Source organism: Strigops habroptila, chromosome 7 (genome assembly GCF_004027225.2).
Source record: "Strigops habroptila isolate Jane chromosome 7, bStrHab1.2.pri, whole genome shotgun sequence".
In the NCBI taxonomy this organism is placed as follows: domain Eukaryota; kingdom Metazoa; phylum Chordata; class Aves; order Psittaciformes; family Psittacidae; genus Strigops; species Strigops habroptila.
The window spans coordinates 63171776-63189004 of record NC_044283.2 but is presented as its reverse complement, the minus strand read 5'-3'; the positions used below and the strand labels follow the sequence as shown (position 1 = coordinate 63189004).

The following is a 17229-nucleotide window of genomic DNA, read 5'->3' as shown; positions in this document are numbered from 1 at the left end:
TATATAGAGAGAGACGAAAACTCTCTTCAAATTTTGCAATCATTTTGTCTAGCAACCTACCATCATCTCCAGACTGGGTACACTGCAGTACGGATTGCTGGTACTCCATCACTATAGGTTACTTTATTACTAGATCTGCTGCTATGCTATTTGTTTCCTAGAAATTCCCAACTAAAGCTTCCAATTAATAACTTCCAGTTTTTGAACCTTTCAGGATGAGAAGATTCAAGTACTTTTGCTTGTCTACTTTTGATGGAGATTTAATTTAATTTTGACAAGATAAGAAGGTGGTACACAGGTAGTTTCATTAGCAACCCTTTGTGGCCTTAATTAATAAGGACATTCTTAGGCATTTAAGCATGTGAGTAATTTAGCAGCCTTTAGAGACACAGGGATTATGTCCATTTTCCACATGGTATGGTTATAGCCAGCTTATGCAGGTACTGATGCTGGTGTCTATTGTCATGCTTATCATGGCCATCTTAGACTTTAGTTATTAGACTTTAATGGGGTTTTTTGAGCATATAAGAAACAAACTTTACCAGGACTTTGGTAAATTACAGTACATGTTGACTTTGAAATGTGCAATTACAGTTTGATACAAGACTGATCGACTCTTCTACATAGCACAGGCAATGACAGATATTCTTAACCTTGTCCAGGGTGCTCCTTTACAGACTCTGCTCTCATTTGCCCACATTTTAACCACACTTTCCATTTCAAAGTTTGCTTAAGGCTGACAAAAATCAGAAAGTTCCAGCTGAACCTAGATTTAAACTGCATGCTAGAATCAGCAATGGTACCCCTTGGGAAAGAAATGCAAATCCTACTGATACTCCCTTTGTGCATTCTGAATGCCTGAGCACAACGAATACTTACAAGTATGTAAGAATTACGCTTTTGGTGTTTTGGTGTCCAAGAATAGTGGACATTTCTGAAAATTTTTGGTCTTAATATAGAAATGTCCCACTGTGATGTGGGAGGAAAAAAAAATTTGCATTTGTAAAAAAAAGAAAACCCCAGAAGGATACTACAGAGAAAAGTGTCACAGAAAATCTTATATTGCAATTAGTGTCTTTAAATTCAGTGAAAGATTTCTCTCCAATTCCAAGAAAAACAAGGTCTTGTGTTACAATATGAACAATGAGTAGAAAATGAAATGTTGAACAGCTGCTCATTCCATGAATACCCTCCATCCAATGTAACAAATGATAGAGGAGTCATGCAGAAAGGATAGTTTGCAATTGTGCAATTAAACCCTTATTGTAAAGCATATGCAAAATGTCACAAGCAGCCTTAGTTTTATGGTTTCTTGACTTCTGACTCTTTAGCCCTTGTATATTTTTTAATGTTGAGAAATTTTATTCCTATAATCAGTAGGAGATACTATACAGGGAGAACTTCCTTCATCATCCAGGCAAAGGGCATGTGACAAAAGGACTACATAGTATTCTCAAAGCTCATTTGTATGGGGCTGGAATTTCTCACAGTCTGGGCTGCCATTTTTCCCACTTTATGTTCACAAACTCCCTTCTCGATATGCAGTAGCGTATGTTTGTAGTAGTGAGGGACAGATGCTCAATCTCAACAAAGATCAATGTGGCTCCAGGGAGCACTGCAGCATCTTTTCTCTGATATTAGACTTCACTATCCTGAGGCTGTTCCTATGTGGCAGCTTATCAGGTTGCCAGTCTGTTTTTAAGATAGCTCTCTTTATCTTATTTTTTTAAATAAGAAAGTATATTTAAAAGACATACCTGTCCAATAATAAGTGGGACTACAACGGTCATAAACAGCTGCGAGAATATAGATGTAAAAGGCACAGAGGAGGATGATCCAAGCTACAAAATAAAAAATATACCATTAATATTGCACTTTTTCTTAGTATCTGTGAATTTCACGACGATATCACACATTAGTATACATTTTATTTTACACATACAAACATGGAAGTATGTGCACAAAGTTGGAAGTAGGTGCACGCATCTTTAATTGTGAAGTCCCAATAAAGCATTTGGTATTCCATTAGTAACAACACTAAAACAATCTCTGGTTGATTATTTTATAACCTAAGGTGACAGTTCCATCAATAATCATTTGATTGAAACCTTGCTATACATATACGCCAAGTAAAGCATTTGTATGCTGATAGTCTAAAAAGACAGGGAGTGAATCTTCCTAACTTAACAGCTAGCTCAACTAACCTTACCACTTATACAAATATCAAGCAACAAAAATTGGTGTAGTTATTTTAATAAATAATAAAAAAATAATAAAATAGTGAAGACATTCACGTGTTTTACTTCAATTAAGGTAAAAACACTTAATAAATTACAGCATCTCATCTCCATCACCTCCAATTTTAACAATGTGGGCACAGAAGACAGTTGGAGGGGACCTGAAGATGATGTCATCACTGAAACTTTTGGTCTGCAAGAAGGGTGCAAGTGAGAGCACTGAGATTAAGGAGCCTAAATTCCTCATGGAGTCAAGAGGGAGAAGTAATGGCTTGCAGAAGACTCAGATCACCCACATGAGTACTTGAAGTCAGGCAGTGCAGCTACTCTATTCCCAAGGGACACAGGGCTCTCTGCATGATTCCTTGCAGAAAGTGGAGCAGAAAACTCCATCAAACCACTCATGATCTCCTTGTTGTTTTAATTCTCGTAAGGAGCTTCTGAAATTTTAAAAGGTTCATAGTTTTTCAAACTCTATTTGGACTTATTTTTTGCTATGTGCTGAGGAGCTAAAAGCATTACTTACTGTGTATTCAATGAAGCTTTTTCAAATGAAAGTGAAGATTTTTAAACTTTAAAATCTGTCTGGGTCACAGAGGAGTGAATCTAACCAAGCAGTCCACATGTCAGGACCCTCTGCATAGCTTCACAAAACTGTGACACTTTGGCAGTGGCTCTTGTGCATTTTTATAAAAACCTTGATTGGACTTCTCTCACTGCTTAAAAGTTTTATACTCAGTGGATGCATAATCAGTTTCTAAGTCAGGAATGAAAAACTGTTCAGCAATATTGTACACTGCTGAAAAAGGCAGTCATTCAAACAGCAATAGTCTTGCCAGCTTTTTTAAATATTACTTAAATACAGTCTTCAAGCATTTGGTATATATGAGGATATGTTTTGGTTTGGGTGTGGGGGTTTTGGGGTGGGTTTTTTCTTTGTATTTATTTAGTTTTACGTAATCAGAAACTGAATTACAGCTACTGTGCTGGGATGCTAAACCAATTTACTAAGGAAAAGTAAAATTATTTTATTCAAAGAGACAATCTTCTCTACCAGGATATCAGCATATGGTTCTTCACCTTGTCAACTTCACCCCACTCGTTCAGGCTCATCTCACTATTACCTGGACCACCAAAGGCAGACATTTCAGGTAACTACCTCACCCTGACTACATTTTAAACAAAAGAGAAAACAACATATCAGTCCAAAATGAATAAATAAATAAATGATTCATTAATACGGAGCTAGCTTTTTTCCCTTGAGTCTTTAAATGGTTCTAACACTGCTATACCACACCTGGGCATAGAAGTTTGGAGCAGTGTGTTTGCTAGATTCTGCCTGCCCTTCGTACACTACTATGGCATTAGACTTGCCTGTCCCACCTATGGTACTGGCATCACTTCTTCAAACAGACTTCTGAACATTGTTTCCCTGCTGTATATTATGACAATAACTTCAGTGAAATGGTTTTTATCAGAATCTGTATGTTAGAGAACGTGTATAAACTCTTGCATGGCCTTATTTTAAATCTATTCCCAGAGAAAGACACAGAAGATAAGATAACCGCTGAAGAAAAAAGAAGGCAGGAACTTCTCAATCATACAGAATAAAAAGACTTTAACTCTGGAAATACAGTGGCTAACCATGAGGAATCACAAAGGCTAAAGCTAATGAATGCTAATTTGACCAGGACTGCCTCAACATACGTAGTATACAAACACATCAGGATCACAAACTTAATGTCCCATGGACTCTCAGACATTGCCTGGGTTCCAGACTTCCTTTGGCTATGTTTGTCACATCCACTTTGAGACAGAGAAATGAGAACTGAGGAACAGAGGAAACAAATAGCTTGATATAAATGTTACTCAAACTTTCCTACACATTTATAAATGAAACTATTCTGTCTGAATGAATAAACATGATTTTACTAAGGTTTTAGTTGGATCAAGCTAAGTTCTGTGCTCCATTTGCTGTAATGAAACAATTTATTTTTTTTTAAACCACCTAGATGATCTGCATTGCACCAAAATTAGCATTATGCTAAAATGCCTGATTATATTTGGCTCCCCTCCTTGCTATAATAATTTCCATGCCTAAAAATGAACCTTTCTTCACAGGCAAACAAACAGAATTACTGTAAGAAATGGTGTAAAGACATCATAGAATCAAACTGTTGATTTATAGCAGCTGTATTTTAGCTGTAAAAATAATCTGGATCATGTTCAGTTTTGAGATGAATTGCACAGCATGGAGAAGAGGAGGACTGGGTGAGTTGGGATGGGACCCTGCTAGTATCTGGTTCTATGATCCTATAAAGACACGTGGTTAGCTTCTGCCATGTAGAAGTGGAATGTGTACTTAAAAGACTCCTATAGCATTGCATCGATGAGAATTTCAGGAGCATAACCAAGTAGAAAAGAAAGTCCTCCACAGAAACATTAAATATTTTAGAGTCTTATACCTAGACAAATTTAGTGGTTTGAGCCAGGAAGAGGGAGACCCCCTGTTATTCTCTGACTGCTATTTGTATCCAATTTGCATCCAATACAATTTGTACCCAATTGTATTGGATACAATAAAAGATGAATTCGAAAAGGAATAAAATGATTAAGTAAAAATTTCATAGCAGTCATTAAAAAGTTCTAGTCAACTGTAAAGGGTTTGGATCAGATCAGAGAATTTTGTCTTCCCAATGATTAAAGAAAACAGAAATGGTGAGGTAAATAACCAGGTAGGAATAATGATGCACTTCAAATCTTCCACATGAATGAGTTGATCTGTTAACAGCTAATGTGCTATGCTGCTTCCTCCCCTCACGGTAATCAGCCTTTTGGCACATACTAGTGAAATCCATTAGCTGCAACTGCCTTATCAACTTCCATGGCTTTCCAGCTACTAAAATATTTGCATATTTAACAATTCATTTGACTGGTATCAACTCTCATTTACCAAGTGCTAGTGAGGAAGAACAAGGCATAGTGTGTAGAAATCCTGTTTAAAAGAAAAAAAAAATAAAAAAGTATTACAGCTCCTTTTAATAACAGGATTTATATGAAATACATGGAATTGGAGAAGACCTAGCAAAAATTTGAGAAATAACTTTTTAAACGATGTTTTAATGTAATGATTGTGAATATATGGGAAAGCTTTTAACTGCAGTATTTCAATCAGCTTCTAGTTTCATTCATGTCTTTAGTCACAAGTAATTTTATTTCATTTTTCTCTGTGATACTTGCACAGAATTTCCTTCAGTTGTCTACTCCTGAGATCTTTCAGCAGTGCTACTTTCCAGTACTTACGGCATCACTACAATGCCACCATAAAAATACTTACTATAAAATTAAGACATTTGAGAGGGTACCAGGGTACCAGAAAACAAAACATGACTGAATAAATCAAGAAAAGAAGCAAACTGATAAAGCCATGGGAAGATTCCATTTTGACACAAACATCATGGTAGTCGTCCTTGGTAACACAGCAAACATGGGAGCAATGCCTGATGGTTCCATGAAGGATTTTGCCAAGTGTATTTTCAAAAATACACATGAATTTTGCATTGGGTTTTTAACATTCCACGTTAACTCTTTTGCAGACATGCTTCTGAAGGATGTAAAGTACATAAAAATGTAAAATACTTATCTGTAACATTGATGGCTTTCAATAAAGTTACATGGATTCAGAGAACTTGACTTACATTACTTTGATAGCAAACCAGCTATGCTTCCTGATGCAAAGACCACATCTGTCAGGCACTGAGCCTCAGCAGCAAGGGTAATACCAAGAAGGTGGCAAGGCTGGGATACTGTGCCATAAAAACCACAGCATCACAATTGGTTCCAAAGGGTGTGCAGATGACTGACTTCTTGTCTTTTGATACTAAACACAATCAGCAAAATCATAAGATTGTGTGGCTTGTTCACACAAGAAAGGTCGCTCTGCGTTATCCTCTTACATGGTAGTACCATATCTATGCTCATTCTGCTTTCAGGGCAAATCCAAGAGACATGACCTTGCTGAGGCATCAATGAAAATAAACCTGCATTCATATATATTCCCATTTTTCATAACAATCTAAGGACATATAAGTGAGATGATACAGCTCCAAGTGTTTCACAGTGCAGTGCTCCTGAAGTTGTGTATTTCAAATGAGACATCATAAAAAGGTGCTGACATCTCGAGGTTATTAAAGAGATCACAGAACTATTATCTTCACAGTATGATGACACCTTTTGTTTAACTGTCTTTTAGTAATGCAAATGTGCCCAAATGCACCATGCTTAAGAATTCAAATCATAAACTGTTACTACAAATCATAAAATGTTAATACAATTACTAAAAGAAATAACTAAACTGAACATAGAGAACAAGTCATATAAGCAAAGATGGACAGTCACACCCAAGTGACTAACTTCATCAGGCATTACTTAACCTATTTGTAATTATCATTTATTGATAATAAGATAGTTATTTCCAAAAGCAAAATTTAGTCTACACTTCAATTTCTTGTTGATGGGGGGTCCTGTCCCCGTCCCCCTCCCCAAAATGCCTTTGAGAAAATAAAACTTATTTCTCTGCTCTAAAAAAAATTCATGATCAGTTACCTCTGGCTTCAGCTAAGTACGTGAACTGACAAGAGGAAGATGGACAGCATCCTCCTCTAAATGCTTTGATACACAGCCTCCTAATCATCACTAATGAAACACTGCAGAACAGTGCAAAAATGTGAACAGCATAACCTCGAGTTAACTTGAAACTGATGTATCTTACAGCACTTTGTTTCAACACTCCTGCTCACCACGTATATGAACTCTAATCAATTACATATAGTTCATGGGACATTGCCCATTTATAACATCTTTGCTGAGAATATAACATATTAACTGTTAATAATAAGGGTTAACATGAGGATGATATTGCCGATTAATGCATTTGGAAGCCAGATTCAATAGCTTCTTATTAAGTAAAATGTTAACCAGAGGAATCTGTGGTGAAGGCAGCTATTCTTTAAAGTCTAAATGAGAATCCTCACAAGGACAGAGCCTAGTAATTATGTGCACAGTATTTAAGGTTCCGTTACATCCATCAGAACCTCTTAGAATGCTTCTTTTGAGTAAGCTTTACACCTGGAGTTTCATAGTAGAAAAACACTTTTCAGAAATGTAACTGACAATCTTATGTTCAACACCATTCATTTAAGATGATAAATTATTTGCATTAAATGCATGATTTATAATAAGCTTCAACATGCCTTTATCAATATTGTTTAAACAATTTATATTTACATTACTAGGCAATTATGAACAGAACAGACAGTTCAGAACATTATATTCTCCGGTGCACATAGGGCAAAATTTAAACCATAGCTGCTACTGCAAGTTAAGCTATATAACAAAAACAAGCTAATGGACAGGAACGTATTTTATTTCTGGCAGCACTACGGGTATTACATGCTCTGTGTACCGGGAGATAACAAATAGGATCACTAATACAATACAGCATTCAGACTACTGTAGTATGACTCTGGAAGTGCTAGTGCTTGTAAGTACCAAACTTGGAAATTAAAATTCATTGAAGGCATTGGCTTCAAAGGTCCCTGAATGGTGTTCAGAAGTCCAGCTCGGCTAGTGTTGAGGTAAATGAGACTTTTATCTTGAAACCTGAAAATTTCAAATCTTTATTAACTAAGCATTAAGGCTAAGTTGCATGACTAAATTACTAACTGAACAACAACCAATGTGCATTTTACACACTTCTCATACAAGTGTCTCCAGGGCTGCTAGGAAGAACAGAGGCACCAACTTTGCCTTTCTGTTCTTGCACACAAAATTTTACCATCCCTTTTGAGAAGTAACAGTGAAACTGCAAGTCAGGGGACAGAATATCTTGTTACCTGCCCATAAAGTCACCAAAGGAAATATGTTTACCTTGCTTAAAAAGGTATACAGATCATTCCTTAACATTTCAATTTCTACAGAAAATATCCCTTTGGGCTATGTAAAGCACCAAAACTCAAGTGAGGTACAGCAGGGTGAAAGTCGTCAGTGAGCAAAAGTTTAAAAAGCTGAAGTTTCAGCCACTTAGAAACAAAGGCACAAGTCTCTGGATGAATGCCTATGGAAAAAACAGGTTTCATACAGGGAGGGAAGAGGACAGCAACAAATTCAGTGCAAGAATAATAAACCCCACATTTTTCTTAGGGTAGTTATCTTTTTCAACCTCAGTAAGTATATTATCCCAGGTATATTAAGAAAGCTTTGCTAGTGTGTACTGATATTTACAATATGGTCAAAGCAGTTCTTGTGTAAACACAGCTACATCAGATGAATTAACAATTTGTTATAGTAAAATAAGAATCTTCCCACACAGCTTTACTGAAGCAGTAGTTGATAATGTTACAGCCACTCTCACAGTACTATTTATCCCAGTTTAGTATACACTGCTATATTTGTATACAGTACATATGCTGCTTAAGCATCCCTACCACAAACAGCGTGCCACTTGCATGCCACTTACAAATTGTTTCAGACTAACTTCTTGCATTCCCTCCTTTCCAGGGTGCTGCCTTACATACGACGCAATTAGTAAGATAAACATGAAAGACAATGTATACGTCTGCTGAAATCCTTGAAGAGCTTCAGCCTATTCCCCTGCTCTTCACAAAGCCACATTCCTCACTCAGTAACCTGCACTATTCCCTACCATTTATGCCAACAAATCCTCAAGCACCAAGACTTCCAGACAGGGGACTTAAAGTACCACTACCCATCTGTTAAAGCCTCTTTGTTGTACGCTGACGAATACCCATACCTTTATAAAGTATGAAGATAAAACTTGGTCTTCTCCCTTTTCTTCTACCGTGAACTGTAAGGAACAAGGCCCTGACTAAACACTAATGATTGAAAAAGAAATCTTGAGCTAACAGGAATGAAGCAGCACCACATTTAGTGGTACAAAAGGGCTTCAGTAATGTGTCTTGCTGCTGCTGCTATCTCACTAACCTCACCACAAAAATACCCATGGGCTTAGTTGCCCAAAAGCACGGCTCTGTTTATCTGAACAACGCTTTCCCAATTGACCTGTCAGCCATTTTGGATCAGCATGATCTTATTCAGCTCGTGCATGTGAAAGCTTTCCAAAGATCTCCTGAGTAATCAGCTTACTTGGCAAGTGTCTGTATTGCACCCATCCTAACAGCACATGGTTTTATAATTCTACCAGAACAATGGAGTTTGGTCCTCTTAGAATGAGGTGCAGGTAGTGTTTGCATTCATTGCAACACACTTTGATGGCCTTTCTGGGAGACAGCATATTGCAAATACTGACCAGAAAAGTTTTCCTTGTTATTTAAGCATTGTTAAATCACCCAAATTTGTATCTTAAAAATACTCTCTAAGAGGTACAAGATTAGCCAGTAAAAAGACATCTTAAGATCAAGATACTTACAAAAAGCAAAAGCAGAAGTGGAGTTATAACAATGCCCTGGAAGAAACAAACAAAAAAAGAGTCTGTTAGTCAGGGAAGCAGAATAGTCTTTATTTCCTTGTACCTTAGTGCCTGGAAATATACAAACATCATTCAACATCACAGAAATTAAGTAACAATAAGTTCAGCTTTGCTCTTCATGGTGTATGCTCTTTAACATCTGTATGCCAATCATTTTATAAATGATACCCTTTTTTACCTCTAGCTTTCTCCATTTTGCACCTAAGTCCCTCTATTCTAAAAGATCCAATACACAGAAATATAGATCATTTATTTTAAAAAACATATTAGGGCTCTCCCCTCACTGTGCTGTATCTTAACTTGACTAAGCTGCTCCTCCTTAGAGGGGTACTTGTGATCAAGTCCCATGCTAACCAGTCCCAGGTCCTCTTCTGAGCAAAAGCCGCATCAACCGTGATGAATTAGGTGTCATGACTGCGTAATGTAAACTGATATTCCCCAAGGAAATGAGCTGAGATCTCAAAACTCATTTCACTTGATTAGACTTTGCATCTCACTGGTAGAAGGCAAGTCTTTCATCTAATTTAATCACACAGGACCACCTCAGCTTTTCACATCCCCCAGGCAGACGCAAGCAAAAAGATTTGTTGTCTTTACTGACAAGGAACAGGTTTCAAGCTGATGATTGGACAAAAGAGAGGATTTTAACTTTCATGAGAGCAAATCTTAAAATGAGTTGTTTGGGTTGGGAGTTAACATGACACGCATCAGTTTCAGAGCTGCAAATAGCAATTCCCCACCATCCTTCCATCTGACTTCAATATTTTATTATTGCTCAATAAAATGATTCTATCATTTAATGCACGCTAGTTTGCAAAGCTTGCTCGGAACTTCTCTAACCCAAGACTATTCTTCATCCAGATACGTCTCAAGAAAAACCAGTCTTTCAGCTGCTCACAAACTTTATTGTTTAAAGGACAAAAGTCCAAAACTTGCTCACATTCATCTATAAGGATGTTTATTTTCTGTTTGGTTTTTTGCTCCAAGCGAAAAAAAAAACCCAAACAAAAAAGCAGTTGTCTCTGCTTTTCATTTAACTTTGAGTAACACAACTTCAATTTTTTGGAAGATCATATACAGAAAAACCTTATATGACTAGTTTTGTATTTGCTTTCTGGGTCCATAAAAAGTCATAGATCCAGACAGTCCACTAGGCACAGAGTTCCTATTGTGTTCTTAAAACAAAATGCAACAAGTAAATGCCAAAAATGATAGCAGATAGGAGGAACTGAGGAGGAAACAGTTAAGCTGTGCAACTTGAAGGCTCTGCAGGATTTAAAAACATATTTTGAAATAAATAATATATGCCATATCTGACTGCCCCACAGCCTAGCTATCCATAATCATTTATCTTTTTGCAAATGTCACAGCTGAGACAGATCATAAAAGACTAGAAAGACAAGAAGTAGAAGCAGTAAGAATTGCTTCAGGGAGTCACTCACTGTTTACAGGGAGGCCTAGACCAAAATGCAGATAACAGTTATGAAGAAATATAAGTGTTCAAGTATACCAGCTGTAGAGGAAGAAACAGAAGTTGAGGAAGGGAGGAGGCACCGAGAGCTGAACTGATATTTGCGTACAGTAGCATCTATGATGCTTAGGAGGAAGAACTGACAGTAAGATCTGTATCATGTAGATGCAACCCAGCCACTTCACCAGAATGACCAAACTCCAACCTTTATGAACTGCTACTAAGAATACGTGAGCCAGACTTTCCCCTTCTCCCCCTTTCCCCATTGGCAACTACACTTCACAAGTGCCTGAGTATTCCAAGCACCTTGTAATTTTGGGGTGGCAGAACACCACTGCAGCAGGGTTCCACCTTTAGACCTTCGCAATAAGCAAAGAGGAGCATGGATGGAGAGGAAGGTGATATGCCAAAACACCCTGTGCTCCAAATGAACGTTGAGTGTACAGAGAAGAGAGCACACTGACAGCTGGTGAGTTTAGAGAGCTCTTCTCTAAATCTGAAGGAACTCACTGATTCAGCACGGTTAGTCATTTCTTACGCGCTTCATGCCTCAGTACATTTCACAGCACTTTTATACATTATAAAAAAAATGCTAAGATAAAACCAAAACAAAGCAACCTTCCCCTTTATCTTGTTGATAAACAAAGATGGTGCTCTTCCTCTTTGGCATGGGGCCTGTGACTTGGTGTAAATTTGCTTTAGAAGCTTGGTGATATTAATGCAATGGGCAACAGCCACTGCTAAATCAAAGCATACATCACAAAAGGAAACATTACCACTCTGACAGTAACACTTCTTCCTAATTCTGTAAGCAGAGAGGAAGAGAATCGTGGTATACATCCTAAATACATTCCTGGCTAAGCTTGTTGAAAACCTAGCATTCAAAAGGTCAATTCTAGCAATTCTGTACAAAATTTTACTGTTAAACTGAGTGATCTTAATAATCAGAAGCAAATTTCCTGTTGTTTCACCACAGAAAGGATTTACAAGGTTGAATTCTTCCATTTGCAACACATACACAATTCCCTGGGAAGCTAAACAAATACCTGACGGAACAGACAAGTTCATATTAAAAAATAGATGCTGTTGCCAAATCAGAGTAATTTGATGTTAATGTTTTATTTTGATAAGGAGCACCAGTTTGAAAAACCACAGGGATTACATTAAAACCAAAGGGTTTTTTTCAGTCAGTAGTGCAGTGGTGACTGTGATGGTTTACAGGTGCAAGCAAGGCAAGATTTGTTAGGGGAGGGAACATCCCTTATCAGACTGACTAATGGAGTTAGTAAAGAACAAACTTTGGGCATGTAAAGCTCATTTTTATGTTACCCGAAAACACTGACATGCTTTTATGTGTAAACCCCTTCTCTTCAGGTTTCTGTTGCAGATCTGAAGAAGGGTTTACATGACTATAGTGTACCTGTCTAACAAAATGTATTGCCTTTCCTTGCACACACCACCTGGCTTCAAGACATTGCCTCTTCATTAGAAACATGCTCCTCAATATGCTCATAAGCATTATGTGATGCATCTCAGTTCATACCCACTAAAGAATAATACAGAGAGCACATCGAGTCCAAAGCCTACTGATAGAAAATACTGACAACTCTTTAGGTTTTGAAGGTAAAACCACAGTCTGATTCACTCAGAATAACGAAAAGATGGAAGAAAAGTTAGTCTGCATGGTCCAGCTCAGGCACTAGGGCTTTGCAAAGCTTCACTAGAGCTTCACACAGAGGCTCCACAAAGGCGAGGATATTCTGACACTGGCAGTGTGATTGCTTTCTAAGACTGACAAGTTGAAAAACGCAAAGGAAGCTAAAAATTAAAATAAAGACTATCATTTTTAAGTCCACTGGACACTAACACTGTCAGAGAAGAAAGAGTAACTAAATTTGACTACACTTTTCCCTGCCTTGCTTTCCAGGCAAGTACTGTCAAATACATAGTGTATGGAGATAAACAGATTGTATATTAGCACTTCCAGCAGAAGCTGAGCATCTGCCCTTGAGAATGCAAGGTCATTATACAGTTTTAGCATCTTCAAAGTTCGGGTGGAGTGTTAACCTTTCCGACTGCTGCCCACAATGGAGGCAGAGTTGTAAAGTGACTGCCGTTTGCTAGCAGCAGAAAAACTTTCAAGAAATCCATTTACACCTCTGATGTGAAAGACTGACTGAATATATTTCAATGATTTTAGTGGAAGGGGAAGAAAAAAAATCTCAGCCTGACCTGAGACACTGATACAACATAGGAATCTGAATAGTCAGATATTTGTAAACACATATCTTTTTACAGTAAAGATCATGAAACATGTCTTAATTAAGAAAGCTTAAATACAGGTTTGTGAGTGTGAGCATGTGCATAAACATATACTTTAACAGCAAGAATGCACTGGGAAATCCATTTAATTGTTATTTGTTTTGTATAGATAAAGATGTTAAGAGACCTTCTATAGGTTTCACCCAGTACAGCATTGCTGCACAGCAGATATTAAAAGGTGTCTAGTCTCCAAAAGACTATGTAGAATCAATACACGTAATTGGCTGCCAAATCAGACAGCAAAAGGAAGTAACATAATGGATGTGAAACTATGATGGCAAATCATTAAGAAAGAAATTATGCAAATAGTAAGAGGAAGGTGGGCACAGATCCAGAGGGACACATGGTAGAAGATGAGTAAGGATTATTGTAATGAGGCATGAAATACATGTGAACTTTCCTTCGTTTCCTTTACCCACAAATTTCCCATGCAATTTTTCTTCATTCTTACAGGTCATCAGTATGACACGCTTGCAGCAATTACTAGTGAAAAATAAAACCTTAACCAAAGTCACATCCGATTTATCTTGAGAAGTAAGGCTAGAAAGGAAAAATAAGGGGTTTGTAATCAAGGTTCTGAACAAACATGTATTTTCTGAAATCAATTATCTACTTGTGCTTAAAGCTACAGATGTTCTTGAATGCTCCTGCAGAGCACGACAGAAAAGGAGCACAAGTGTAAACATTTTTGTGTTATAAACTGAATAGTGAAAAGTTAACTGGGCAACATTTTCACTACTACTGATATAGTAAAGAAAGAGCATCAAAAAAAACCCGCCTGTCCCCACCCCCTAAACAACCAAACAAATCCTTTTTCTGCAAATCAGTTTTTCTGATTGCAACATGAGAGAGTGAGACTTTATCTTGAAGCATTTATTATTTCTATTTCTTCTTATCTTTTGTTTCCTTGCTTTTGTGCTCGGAATGGTGGGGTTTCTTTTTAAAAAAATATTTTTCTTTATTTTGTTTTTGACAAATTTGCAGACAACTTTATAATGTTTTACATTTAAAAAAGAGAACCCTGTCTCTAGAAAAGTACTTCTAGGTCTGAATTCAATATGTTTGTGAGCAAGAGAGAGCTAGTACTGAAGTTTTGCTAGAAATACAGATAAATGCATGTTCTCAAAAAATCTGGTACCATTATAAGACAAAAACAGTGGGCTCTTCTAAAGGTCAAAAAGCTTATTGTTCAGTGCTTTCAAGAACATGATTGAGCTTGTAAAGACCATAACAGCACTCAAAACCAACTCTCAAGTCTGTTCAAATGAAGGAGTACAAGACTTCCCCCTACCCTCGTGCCTCAGACTGGTCACAGCTCCACAATGCCACATCACAACACCTGTGTAAAATGTCGATTATTAGCTCTGATATTATATTATATGTCCTCTTGATTTAAAGCACAATCCCATGCCAAACTGCTTTGCAGTAACCTTAATTTTAGACATCATATAAAGAACGACTCCTACTGCTGAAACATGGCTTTCACATACCTGGATAACCTGTCACAGGCTGGTTCCAGTATCAGATTGAGAGTTAAGCCAAAAGTACAAAAAAAGTATTTCAGTATTCTCTCTATATAAGCCTAGTTTGCCTGGCTTCCCAGCAGAGGGCATCTTCAACACATTAGAAATGTTCTTGTACAGCAACAGCATATTTTGGAACACAGCAGTAAAGCACCTTAAGTTTTAAAGGAACTATAAAAACTTCTTGGGGCCTTGCAAGTGATACTGGAATACTATCTGGAATGATGCACAAAATACAGCAAAAGTCTGAATCAGAGTTGGAAATAAGGGCTTCCATTAAACATCTTGAAACTTTATAACCTATATTAGCAACATTTTAAGAACAACTAAATGAAATTCAGTTAGATGGGAGCATGGGAGCTGTCTGGCAGTGTGAGATAGCTCCTACAATAGGTGGGGGGCTGCTGCTGGGGAAACTGCTTCCGGCTGTACTTCCCAAGTACTGCAAGCGCCTGCTACTGCAGCAGCTCCACAGCACTGTGCAGGACGGGGGGGAAATTTTGATGGGCCCTTGCTCATGTATCTGGAATGGGATCAAGCTGTATTCCTCATGCAAACTTGTAACACCTTCCTGCAACTTTTTGTTGTCTCTCTTGTGCAACACATTCGAATCAGCTGTCTTGTTAAAGTCCTCAGTGCATTCAATGACACTGCTGCGCCTGTAGCTCCGTTTCCCATTTCCTCTTCAGTTGCTTTTGCTGACCATCATTCCTGCTTCAAAACATTCTTCCTCTCCCTTACCTCCCACCTCAATGAGAATCTTTTAAAACTTCCTCATGCGCACAATACTTTTCCTAATTCCAGCTCATTAAACCATTGTCTGTTCCTATTTAAATTTATTTCTCATGCAGTGTCAGCACAGAACAAGACCTCCATAACTCTGTATGTCAGCATAAGAACTGAATTTATAAACAGCTATTAGGTGGGCCCTCCCTAAAGGAAACATAAAAGGGAGAAAGGAACTTCTCAATCATTCGCACCCTTGTGCTTTTCAGAGCAATCTCCTTGTCTTTGCAAAAATCACTTTGTCGCAATCCTGTCATTTCTATGATGCAGGCAGGTTCTCACACCATATACCATGACCTCAGTGGGACTGAGGAGGAAAGACACACAACTTGTAGGATTAGGGTGTCTGTAGGTGTAAGGATGGCCTTTTCCCAATAAAGCATTTAATGTATAATAAGGATATAATAAACTTACAGCTTTGGGGTATATGTTTAGTTCAAGGTATGTTAGTGCAGTGTAAAGGATGCACCACAATTCCTCCTTTGTTTTGTATGTAAAAACCAGAAACACAGTAACACACACATTTTTGAAGTTATTTTTCAACCCAATTTTTAAGTCTGTTTTCTTGCAGAAGAAAGTTATAAAGGATCTAAATTTCTCCTGTATTTGGATCTATGCCGAGCAACCAGAAAATCCTAATTTTAATTACTAAGAAGACTTTACAAGCAAATCGTGCCGGCCTCAGCACCTCTGCGATCACAAAACCATCTGGCAGTACGAAAGGATGGCACACTAGATGGTGCTGTGGGACCTTCCAGGGGAAAGAACCTCCTTCTAAAATGTAAGAAGTTGTACTGTTAAATTAGCCACATAGTTGACTCCGTATTTTGAAACACATTTAAGAGTACTGAGTCACAACAAGAGAAACCAGAACCGCAGGCATGGAAAGAATACATTAAGCAAACATTCAGCTTTAAATGACACTGCTTTTTGGAATACCTAAGTGTCCCTCTTCCAGTGGAATAGCTTCTCACCTCTCCTTCCCAAAACAAGAGAAAACAGTTCGTATGCTCTACATCAGTCTTACTTTAAAGGGTTCTACATGTAAAACAGAATTAAAACAGTGATGTCTGAAGACAGAACAACGTCCCTACAAGCCTCCTCTGTCCTTCCTTGTAAGCTGGACCCAATCACCCTCTAGCACTCAGTATTTTATTCCATTGAAGGTTTAAAAAAATATTTTAACACAATAAGCTTTGAATTAACTAAACTGTGAATTAACTTTCCTGCCATGATAATCAGTTGCGTAGAAGAAAACAGAAGCATGTGGGAAAAATTACAGAAATCTGATATCAAAGCTAGGGCAAATACTACAGAAAAATATTGCAGTTATCAAAATTGATTCTACATATCTTTCTATAGCATTCCTTGTAACTTAAAACT

The 17229-nt window shown here is 37.5% G+C and overlaps 1 protein-coding gene across 6 annotated transcripts in view; it reads right to left on the bottom strand.

The window, feature by feature from the left end:
* Positions 1-17229, bottom strand: part of SLC10A7 (solute carrier family 10 member 7) — a 144074-nt gene that overhangs the window by 38184 nt on the left and 88661 nt on the right. For 4 of the 6 annotated variants that reach the window (XM_030491790.1, XM_030491795.1, XM_030491794.1 and 1 more), the window contains 2 exons: positions 9685-9720; positions 1758-1841 (listed from right to left, as the gene is read on the bottom strand). In XM_030491790.1, the coding sequence (XP_030347650.1) occupies positions 1758-1841; positions 9685-9720 (120 nt within the window). The remainder of the gene's footprint in view (positions 1-1757; positions 1842-9684; positions 9721-17229) is intronic. The other 2 variants (XM_030491793.1, XM_030491791.1) reach the window with 1 other exon arrangement.